Here is an 11,834-nt window from a genome sequence, read left to right on the forward strand (position 1 = left end):
TTAGCATGTGTATGATGACTTGTAGATCATAGAATCACAGAACAGGTTGGGTTGGAAGAGACCTTAAAGACCATCTAGTTCCAAACCCCCTGCCATGGGTAGGGACACCTTGCACTAGACCAGGTTGCTCAAAGCCTCATCCAGCCTCGCCTTGAAACTTCATTTGTAAACTTAGAAGTGCTTTGAATATTAAGTACATTATTATTTATTGCATATATGGAAATAATTTTTTCAATGTTTCTCTAGGAGGAAAGAACAAGACTTTTGTCTTATGGCTGTTCCAGGAAAGGTGGCAACTTTCCATCTGCCTCCCCTGCCAACTGTTGGAGAGATAATTAAACTCTTTCGCCTTAAAGCACAGAAACAACTTTCCCAGAACTTTCTACTGGATTTGCGATTGACAGGTTAAATATTTTATTCTAATATCTTTAGCTACTATAAAGCAGGCATCCCAGTTTTCTTCAGAATCCAGATTCTAGCAAAGGAGATGTTTGTATGATGACATCTGTCAAACTAATGGTAGCTCAGGGGTAAACCTTTAAAGACTTCTTTTTAAAGTGGTTTTAATTTAGACAAATTGATTTTACTTGTAAATTCTTAGAAAATGTGATCGTTTATAGTTTCTACCCAAAAATTATTCCTTATTGCTATATAAAGTATGGGGTATTGATTGAAATGCAAAAATCCAAGTCTTAGTAGTAATTTTACCATTCAGGTACCATTATAATTTATAAGTTTGACTCAAAACATGAGGTGGGTGGCTTTTTTTTCGATTGTTATGTATTATAGAAAGTGCTGTAACTCACTGTGCAGTTTAATTTACTATGTATTGTGGTTGGGAAGGTCATTTGTCTTCGTTTATCAGAAATGCTGTCGCTTTTTTGAACCAGTTTCATTGTTCTGAACAACTCAGTTTTCTTGAGCTGCATGCCAGCAATGGGTGACAAAGCTGGCACTGTTCAGCCAGTGGTGAGTTACTTTACTGTCCTAATGGTGGTTGGGTTTTGCAGTAATAAATGCAGTGCCAGCTTCGTGTAGTTGATGATTTGATTACATTTGAAGATTCAGATTGATGAAGATTTAATATGTGAGCATGAAACTCGGTTCCACTTCCTGAATAACCAGACTCTTACTCTGGAATAAAAATGTTTGCATGCATCTAGTAAAACCTTATAAGTAGACAAGCCTTCAGATATTTCTTATTTTTATTGCATACTTAAGATATTATGGAGTGAGCAGCGTAATTTCTCTCAGAATCCTTGTCTCCACGATTCCTAAGGATCTCCTTGTTTCATGAGCTACATTTTTAAGCCTTTTTTCAAACATTGGTCTGTTTTCTTTCCTGGCTGTAATGCCTTTCAATGTTGTATCCTCCACTTATGTACAGGTATTTTTCCTCATCTTTCAACTACCCCACTTTCTCTAACTACCAGTTGCCTGTATTCCAACTCTTACTTTATTCTAGCTCCTGCCTCATAAAATTGCCCTACACCTATTGTAATCTTGGTATAGCTTCACCGTATCTTCTTTGTTCCTTAAATTTCCTTGAAACAGGTGCTACAGTGAAATACCCTTATAAGTAAGGAGACTTTAGGATGTTGAACACGAGTGCTTACTTGCAGGAGGAGCATAATACTGCTAGTTAACAGATGAGAAATACTGTTCTGTTTTTACTTGATTCTGTACTAAGCAACAATGCATATTAAAGACATTAAACTGAAAATACACTCAGCTGTTTAAAACGACTATCTTGTATGAAACAAATCTCCATTCTGTGCAGTCTAGCAGGCATGTGATCATTTAACTGGGATGTGTCACTGTTTGTGTCTGTTTTGAGATAAGCATGCTTGTGCTTTAACAATAAACAATGAGTTTATCTTAGTAGCCTGTATCTTTTGGAGAATAAAGGCCTAGTATGTGCTTCGTGTCTTGCAGGCAAGATAGTGAAACAAGCTGGCGCACTCAGAAATGCCCATGTTTGCGAAGTGGGCCCTGGGCCAGGAGGAATTACCAGATCCATTCTCAGTGCTGGTGTTGAACAACTCCTTTTAATTGAAAAAGATGCTCGATTTATTCCAGGATTACAGGTACCATCTGGAGAACAGTTCGTATAAATGCATCCATAGCATTGAATAAGAACATTTTAAGAACACAGAAAGGTTCCAAGTGTCTCGTTGAGATCTCAGCACTGAAAATAGGTTTGCTGCTTTGGCTTAAATCAGAGCTATCACTTGCCTGAAGATACGCAGCATAGCAATTAATTATTCCTGCTTTCTCGTATGCCATTTCATTTAAATATCCATGGTCACTTCAGGATCTGCACCTGCAACTAAATTAAGGCTGTGGGAGGCCTGCCTGTTTGTCTCAGGTTGAGATGTTTGAGCCGCTTTAAAGGTGTATCCATGCAGGTAAAATAGTAGTGTGAAGGCTGAACATAATGTTCTTTGGTCTTATTTTTCATTTGAATTCTAATAATTATCCTTTAAAGCTTACAAAATTGTGAACGTATATCTCCAGTTAATGTAGTTCAATATGGCTCAACACCCCAATATAGAAGAATAAAGCAAGCATTATTTTACATTTTCAAAAAATTCCATTCTTAAACTTCTGTTCCTTTCTTTGAAGTTGGTATAAGTAGACAAGGCACTGTGGCATTTTTCAAATACCACATATTGCTACTGTGTTGCTATTAAGTTTCCATGTTTGTGGAATTTGACTGCATAAATGTAGCAAGAAAAACAGTGTCCAAAATCTCTTCAGATTTGACTGTTTTCCTGTGCCTCTCTGACCTCGAATCATAACAATTCAAAGGGCTTTCCTTATATTGCACTGTGTCCTCTGTAGTAGATCATCAGTAAAAACAAATAGATGCTTCACTTGAGTTGATACGGTCTCTTTGTAGGACAATAATAATGTAGGATACGAGTGAAACTGGGCATATCCTTAATCCTGAATATGTGGGTGGGTAACTATGTCTTTGTAAGATTAGCCATTGGTAATCTACAGTATGCCATCTTGATCTTACAAAGTATGGAAACATTCTTCTCACTTTTCTTGAGAGGTAGCAAATCTGCTTTTTTGATTTTCATTTTAAGAACTGTTTTGGGATTGGAGAGGATTTGAGATTAAATGATACTTCAGTTAGCAGAGTTTTTTAAGTACTTAAATGTTTTTTCTGGTCTTCCAAAACACAGCCACTACAATAGATTTCTTTTATTAAAAGTATACTTTTCAGGGTCTATAATGAGCTTTTAGTATGTAATTATCTTTACTATGCAAGGGAATTAGTGTTAGTTATTATTTTTAATTAGCAGCCTCCTCACAGTGGAAATAAATATGTCTGAATGAGGTTATTGAATATAAAGATGCTATGACTCGATAACCATGTATGTGAATGAACAAGAAATATGTTACATCAATTAGTGTTCAATTTGCTATTGTTTTTTCCCTCCATATAAGAAGATACATAACAATGAATCTGTCTTTTGTGATAATGTGGGTTGTAATACCCATATTTTTCTGGTTTCCAATTAAAAGCTCTCTCAAATGCTCACGAAAAGGGTGAGATTTGAATAACAGAAAATGTCAGAGACTAAAATAACAACTGGGGTCTCTTACTTAAAAATGTGTCTTTACATACTTATAAAATCACTGATGTAATGTGTACAGCATTTTTTATTACCCCTTTTTCAGGCTGTGGTCTCTATCACAAAACTGAGGTTGGGATCCTCTTTACTGCAAAACTGAAACATAGTGAAGAACATAGGTGTACACAGTTTGCACAAGCTGGGAGCCTGTCACTTCTCTCTCACTCTTAAGGAGTCACAACCTCCCTATGCCCTAATAATTGTGAGGCCAGAAAGATTTACGAGGAGAGAAAGAGCACTCTCAGCCAGAAAATGGATTGAATATAGAATTCTTCCAGGAACATCATTAGATTTTTTTTTAACTATGCCCTTTATGTTTTCTTCCTGCCTTCTTGATTTTGTGTGAAGAACAAGAGTACCTGTATGATGGAGAATCACTTGGCTCAAGTGCTTGGTGCACAAGAGCCCATGGACTGTGTTTCTGCACACATTGGCTTTAAGATGAAGAAAGTTTCAGTGGGTTTCTTGAGTCTTTATTTCAAATTAGAAATAGTCAACTGTGATTTTTCTGCTCACAAATTAAATGCAGTTCTCAGTTATGTTGTGTGATACTCAAAAACCTCCAAACTCCTCTTGACAACTATTATTAAAAAACATTATAACATACGCTAATAATCCATTATTGTGTAGGTAGCTGACTACTTCCTCTTATGCTATTTTCTAATTTTATTTTTCTTGCATTATCTTTCATCCTGTTACAGCATTTATAACAACTTCAAAGAAAGATTTGACAAATCGTTGCAGATTAGTGAATTTGTATGCCATGTAATTGCTAGCGTAATGCTGAAAAATCTGTTAAGTGGTTTGGAGTTGAGGTTAGATTTATTTTTTCTACTTGGAAATAATTGCAGTTAAAGCATGTAGGAATGCTTAGTTTTTAGTTAGGCTTTTGGGAGGAAAAAAATTTTTACTCAAAAAAAATTTCATGCACATCTTTTGTGAACAGTATGAGAAAGCAGCACTTTCCTTTGGCTCCGAGACCTGTAAAAGCTGTTTGTGCCTCTGAGTGTACATACAGGCATGATTCAGATTGCAGATGGAACTAAGAATGGTGAGCAGTTTATTCCAGCAGTTAAGCCGCTAGCACGTAGCTGTTTATGGATTTGGATTTCTGTGCAAAAGCAAAATTGTTCTTTAAGCCATTTTTCATTATTCTGACTTAGGAACAATAAATATCCCCAAATGTAATCTTTTCAGTGTTGACTTTGCTTTTGAATTGTGCTCTTTGTGCATTGTTTCATACTGTAAGAGAAAAAATAAGTACAACACTAAAAAACTGAAATAACTTTGAGTCTGTAAACTGACACCAGAAATGAAAGAATTGGTCATCAAACTACAGACGTTTCTGAGTTTGCGTTTCAGCCTTTATTAAATACTAGATTTAACTTCAGCCTTCCAGTACCTGAAGGGGGCCTACAAGGGTGCTGGGAGAGGACTTTTTACAAGGGCCTGTAGTGACAGGACAAGGGGTAACGGGTACAAATTGAAAACAGGGAGGTTTAGATTAGATATCAGGAAGAAATTCTTCACGGAGAGGGTGGTGAGGCACTGGAACAGGTTGCCCGGAGATGTTATGGATGCCCCATCCCTGGAAGTGTTCAAGGCCAGGCTGGATGTGGCTTTGAGCAACCTGGTCTAGTGCAAGGTGTCCCTGCCCATGGCAGGGGGGTTGGAACTAGATGATCTTTAAGGTCCCTTCCAACCCAAACCATTCTATGATTCTATGATTCTAGATAGGCTGTGGAAGTGGGATAGGGAAGTTGACAGCAGAGTGGGTTTTCTAATGTCTAAAACGATACAAATTTGGGGGATTTTTCCCTACTAGTACTCATTGACTCGTTTTTGGGAACACTGTGGTTTCTAATGGTGTGACTTCAGATTATTACAGGGAGTATTAAGAGAATCTTTTGCCCCCTTTATGTAAAATAAAACAGCTGAATATTTCTGCAGCCTTGTATCCATATGGCTAAAATTGGATAATAGACCTTATAGCTGTCAGGGGAGACAGAATAAACAAGATGAGCCTTGTTTCCATAGATAATGGATGTAAAAACTTTTCAAACCCTACTGCTTGCATCATTACATAAATCAGGTGTGGTCCTATTAGTGGCCCAGGGTTTGTTAATTATCCTTGTTGAAGTGACCCTTAGCAGTCTTTTCAGGTTTAAATTCCCTTTATTGAGAATTCTACAGCTGTGAATAGTAAGCACTTACAGAATCACACCTTAAACTTTTTTTGTTAGTGTTTGCTTTTAGAAAGTAAATACTTACTAATAGTGTGCTCAGTTTTAACTGCTATTGTGGGAGGTTTTTTGTATATTTAAGATAGATATATAGTAATGGCTTCATTCCTCCTGTGGCTGAAAGTGCAAAGCATTTTCCACTTTCTGTGAATTCTGTTTGCTTGCTTACCAACAGATGTTATCGGAAGCAGCTCCAGGAAAAGTGCGCATTGTTCATGGAGATATCCTGACATATAAGATGGAGAAGGCTTTTCCAGAGCACTTAAAAAGGAACTGGGAGGACGGTTAGTATTTGGTTTATTTCATTTGTAGGGCTTCTGAGTTAGTCTTAAGTGCACCAGTATAGTTGGAGTTCACTCAGTGAAGGTGTTGTTCTGTTCTGGTACATTTTTAAGGTAAGAAGAGAGAGACAAGCTAACTTTCTTCCTTTCTAGAAGGAGACAAAGAATCATCTTCCTCTTCTAAGACCAAAAAAAACCAAAGTGGCATTTGTGTCACGTTGACCTTAGTCGACATTGAGGAGCTTTGCAGTTATTAACCTCAGGGTGTCTTGACTGTATAGGAATGACTCTTGGAAAGCATAAAAGCAGATCAAATGGTATACTTTCTTCCTAGCTTCTTCCTCTTCTTGAAGAAGCCATAAGCTACCACTGCAGCTGTTCCACTGAAGAAATTTCTGTAACTTGCTTTGAAACTTTTAGGGACTTTGTCCTCAAATTTAGTTTTCTCATTGCTTTGGTGTCAGCTGGATATCTATGGCAGAAGTAGAATCTAATCAGAGATTTGGGGTTGGGTTTGTGTTTTGGTATTTTGGGGGGGGGGTGGTGGGGGAGTGCAGGTTGTGGGTTTTTTTTTCCAATTCTGAGGCTCTTGTAGGACTTGACTTCACCTCCCTTTTAAAACTTGTGATTATTAGATAAATTGGAGATGGCCTTCCAGGCCCCTTTTCCAAATTTCTTAAATTAAGGTAGAGTCGCTGTCTGCAGTGCCTGAAGAACAGCAAACAGCTTTCTGACTCTGGGACGTGAAAGACGATGCCACATTATGTTCACCTTGAAAAATTCTGTGCTGTATTTGCCTCATTGCAAAGGGGAAGTGCTTCACAAAACAAAGCTATGAGCAAATGCATGTATGAAGGTGTAGTGCAGTTTTCAAAACTTTAGCTTTTTTAGACATGTATGTGTATATATATATATATGCTATTATTATCTTTGGACCTGACTAATTAGAGGTAAAATAAGATTTTTCTGTATTATTGTCATATGAAAATCTGAAAGGCTGATGGGTTTCAGAAACATATAGCCAGAGAGTTTTTGGAGTCTCCTTCTCTGGAGATGTTCACAACACGCCTGGACACATTCCTGTGCAGTCTGCTCTAGATGAACCTGCCTTGGCCGGGTGGTAGGACTAGATGATCTCCAAAGGTCCCTTCCAACCCTGATCATTCTGTGATCTCTGATATATGTGTAATATCACAGATATGGTAGAAATAGCACGGCCTAAAAAGTACATAAGTGTGCCAGAAAACCAGCTTGAATTTGATATTATCTCTTATTTGGATTATTAAATGCTGTAGTGTCTAAGAAACAACACACTTCCTTTTGTTTTGTCTGCTTCCATTGCACTCCTGCTTCTACGCAAGGATGCCCACTAATGAAATGCCTGCTTTGTGTTGTACGACACAGAGGTACTGATACAGTATATAGTTGAACAATTGATACCCCTTCTTATGACTAAGGCTTGTACTTGCTCTAGCACCTTTTGATTTCAGAGGACTCTGACAGAAGGAGAGCTCTGTCCAGTTTGAGCTGATCATTCTGGGGATTGTGAAGACTCAGTAAAATGCCTCTGGGACGAACGTGTTGGACAGAAGGATGAGCCTGGCTATTTACTCTGTACCTAATAGTCATAGTTTAAAGTCACAGAAAACAGTGTTAGAGCTTTGCTGCTATTACAGTTTTGCTCTTCAGGAGTAGCTCAGCTGAAATCTACGAATCAGCTAAAAATCAGTTGAAAGCTACTAATTTATTCAAATTTAAATGAGGCCTAAACCTATCAACTCTTTTCCAACTAATTACTGAGAATGGTAACACTGTTTTGTCAGTGTAAGACAGGTATAAATGGAAAGGCGTAATTTTGGTGTGGCACGATAAAAATTGCTTTCATATTTTAAGTCTAGGTTGATATGCACGTATCTTTCTTACGTGTTCTTTCATGGCAAAATCTTGTATGAATCTTCGACGGTTGTTTTTCTTTCATTAAATGTTAACAGAGCCACCAGATGTACATATCATTGGGAATCTGCCCTTCAGTGTTTCAACTCCTCTAATCATCAAATGGCTTGCAAATGTTTCCAAAAAAGATGGACCTTTTACTTACGGCAGGACGCAGATGACATTGACTTTTCAGAAGGAAGTTGCAGAGGTAAGATGTTGGTGTTTTCCCAAAATCTTACAGATGCTAAATTGAACAAAAATTTGTCTACGTGCAACCTTTTGTTTATAATTACAAACCCAATCTCAGTTGGCTTAAAAAAAAAAAAGGAGGAAAGAGTTGGCTCAATTTTTAGCTTGTGTGGCTGTGAATTGTGAATTTTAATGTTGAACTGATCATCTGTTCTGATCCTCTCACAGCACTTTTTTTTTTTGTAATTTCTTAAAGAGGGATAGATTTCCTTTAGGTGCTTAATCTTTTCTTTTCTGAGGTTTGATTTCTTTGATGTTAATAGATTCCACAGCACTCTTCTGTTTTTAAATATCTTTCTTCTCTCACAGTCATTCATGCACCATTTCATCAGTCTGTTTTTCCTTACTTTTCAGTCATTCAGAAATACACTCATAGTTATTTTCTTTGCCCTCTTCATTAAATTTTTAAAAAAAAGTCTTCCTTGAAATAAGGAAAAATGGAAGGTTAGCATTATTTCCAGTTGTGATTAAACACTTATAACACAGGGAGTGTTTATCAAAAGCTTGGAAACAAACTCTGGCTTTTTTTGAAGGAGATTTGGTATCAGAATTATGAATGGATTGCCACCAGTCTTGTGTCTGTAAAAAGGCATCACTTAAGTTCTGTCACAGCAAGTCCAAGGCCAAATTGAGATTTTACTTTGTCTCAATAGTTGGCAGGTCAGTTTGGCTGCCTTCTAATTACTACAATGTTTATGAATATCTGCTTTTCTGTGTGCAGACTAAATGTATGTGTTGTTTTAATCTTTGAAGGTTAAAAGTCTGATAGGAAAATTTTGCTGGCTGTTTTTTGGGTACGTAGATTAGTAATAGTTATATATAGAAGTGGCAGAAACCGTATTAGGCTGTCATTACTCTACCCTGCAATCAAGATTCGAGACAGAAGTGTTTCCAGTAGGTGGCTCTAGAGAACACCAGGGACAAACATTTAGTATGATATAACTTAGATTTCTTAATTCATTTCTGAGCTCATGTGGTTTCAGGCTTTAAAAAATCCAGATCTTTTTTCCAGGAGGACTTGATGCCATTTGAGATTAGACCTTGTTGCAAAATATGGCTAATGGACTATGATGTAAAATGCAAAGCAATGATAGATAAAATGCAAAGTTTTGTGGCAGCAGTGAAAAAATTGGCCTAGCGCTGAGTGAGAGCGTAAATGCGCTCTGTACTTTATATGGTTGTAACCAGCTGCGTCACAGTTGGTGATGTGCAGATTATAGGGCTGCTGCACCCAGCACAGCTCAATGAGATGCAAAATACCATGCACTCCTAAGGTCCTTGTGTTGAGAACACTGAGAAGTTACAAACACTAAGAAATTGTTATGTGTCAAGGTCAATGAATCTGTTAGCTGTTGTTGATTTTACGTTCTGGGATCTTTTGTTTTGTATTCTTACATCTATTTAAACACAGCTCTTCCACCAAATACAAAATTGTTTATAGTTTCTGGTTTGCACTTCCATAATTGATTTGATCCCATGAAAAACTTGTTTGAGAGACTATTTTGCTTTATGATCCAAATCTGTGTCTTTTTTTCTGGCCCCCTGGAGTCGCTTAAGTTTACCATTGTAATTTGGCATATACAGGCATATTCAGTACTAGGAAGTAGAGAACAGCATAATGCAGATAATACATAAAACATCAGAAGCAACTTATTTATCTGTGGATTCATATCCTTGAAAGGAAAATGTCTTGTACTCAAAAGTTTGGTGTCCTCACTGGATGTTCTAAGCTAGGAGCCTGAGTATCAAAGGAAGTCTCAGTGTATGTGCCATAAGCTCAGCAGAAGGGTAAGATGCTCTCATGGAATGGAGCATTATAGTCAATTAGGGTAACTTGATGTTAACAGTAAGAAAATAAAGCAACTTGCTGTGTTATTTGTGGTCAACTTTGTTTCTGCTAGTATAATGGGTAGCAAATACCTTTGCCTGTGGTGGTGGTAGTTTCCCGCTTTTGTGTTTCCTGCTTTTGTGTTTCCTTGTGGCATAGCAATATTGGCATGAGTTATGCCTGTATAGACCTATTACTACAGACCACTCTGGTCTGATGTGACTTGATTACATTGATTAAAACGGTTGATGAGACCCAGCAGTTATGGTATATACTGAATTCTGAAGCCTGTTAAGGAGGGTAAGGCCAGGAACCCACAGCAGCAAAAATGACACTTTTAAGTATCGAGCAGATAATTTTATCTCTCTTTAGTTTAAATTTGTAAAACTGTTACTTAGGTTGTGGATAAGCATTTTAACCTTGCTCCAAATTCCTCAGTGCTTCACCTCAAATCTGCCACCTGGGCTGCGTATTTCCTGGCCCACTTCCATTATACTGAGTCATATTTCCATTTAAATAGAAGATCTTTGTCAGTCTCTAATTTTGAGTAAAACTGGTCAGAGGGGGAGTCGTTTGCCTGAACTGCTCTGCCAACATGATCTGCAGGCTGGGAGGTGGGGTGCTATACTGTTAGATAGCTAGAAGAAAGGCATGTTAGGAGAGCAGGATACTTAATCATTTTGAATCCAGCACAGCTGTGTATTTAGAACACGAAGCAAAAGGTGGGAAATAATTCAGATTTTTGAGCAACAAACAGAAGAAAAACTACAATTGTGTTTTCATAACTGATATAGGTTATATATAAATACTTATTCTAAAAAAATCCAGTTGTTTTGCAGAAAGTGGCTTCTGTACTAAAATGTGTTTAATAGTCCTTTATGTGGTCAGCTTTGCCAGTCTAATTCTGCATGTATGTTAATTCTTGTGACAGGCTTTGCAGGCCCCATTGATAATGGGGTCTTACTATGCATTTATGAAAAGCATAACTGTATGGTATAGCTTACGGTAGAGCAAAACACTTGTTCCTGACATAGTCACTGAGAGCGGTTGATAGTGAGCAGCACTGGGAGAGATGTCAAGTACCACTCAGTGTTCCAGGCTGGTTAGGCTTCAGAATCTTTGGTTTGCTTCATGCCTTGCTAGAATCTTAATAGTGGATGCAAAAATGTTACCTAATCAGCTGAACACCAGCATAGTACTTACTGCAGTTTTGGGTGTTACCCATATTTTAGAAGTATGGACAAAGAAAATCTTGACAACCAGGGGGGAAAACCTACAAAAATAGGTCAGGTTACAGAAGCTTGGGGACAAACTTTTTATCTGGGAACAAGCATTTTAGCAGGGCCTATCGCGATAGGACAGGGGGTAATGGTTTTAAACTAAAAGAGGATAGATTAGACTAGATATAAAGAATAATATTTTTTTTTGAATGAGAATGGTAAAACACAGGAACAGGTTGCCCAGGGAGGTGGTAGATGCCCCGTGCATGGAAATACTGGAGGCCTGGGGCTCTGAGCAGTCTGATCAAGTTGAAGATGTCCCTGCTCACTTCAGGGGGATGGCCCAGGTGACCTTTAAAGGTCCCTTCCAACCCAAGCCATTCTATGACTCTATTCTCAGCATTTTTGTGTTCCTTGAGCAGTGCCGTACG

The 11,834-nt window shown here is 37.7% G+C and overlaps 1 protein-coding gene across 1 annotated transcript in view; it reads left to right on the plus strand.

The window, feature by feature from the left end:
* Positions 1-266: 266 nt before the first annotated feature.
* Positions 267-11,834, plus strand: part of LOC104514862 (dimethyladenosine transferase 1, mitochondrial-like) — a 14,468-nt gene continuing 2,900 nt past the window's right edge. Inside the window, exons 1-4 of the mRNA XM_010158659.1 lie at positions 267-404; positions 1,936-2,087; positions 6,066-6,174; positions 8,163-8,314. Coding sequence (XP_010156961.1) covers positions 272-404; positions 1,936-2,087; positions 6,066-6,174; positions 8,163-8,314 — 546 coding nt within the window. The 5' untranslated portion in view covers positions 267-271. The remainder of the gene's footprint in view (positions 405-1,935; positions 2,088-6,065; positions 6,175-8,162; positions 8,315-11,834) is intronic.

Source organism: Eurypyga helias, unplaced genomic scaffold (genome assembly GCF_000690775.1).
Source record: "Eurypyga helias isolate BGI_N326 unplaced genomic scaffold, ASM69077v1 scaffold49469, whole genome shotgun sequence".
NCBI classification, from domain to species: Eukaryota; Metazoa; Chordata; class Aves; order Eurypygiformes; family Eurypygidae; genus Eurypyga; species Eurypyga helias.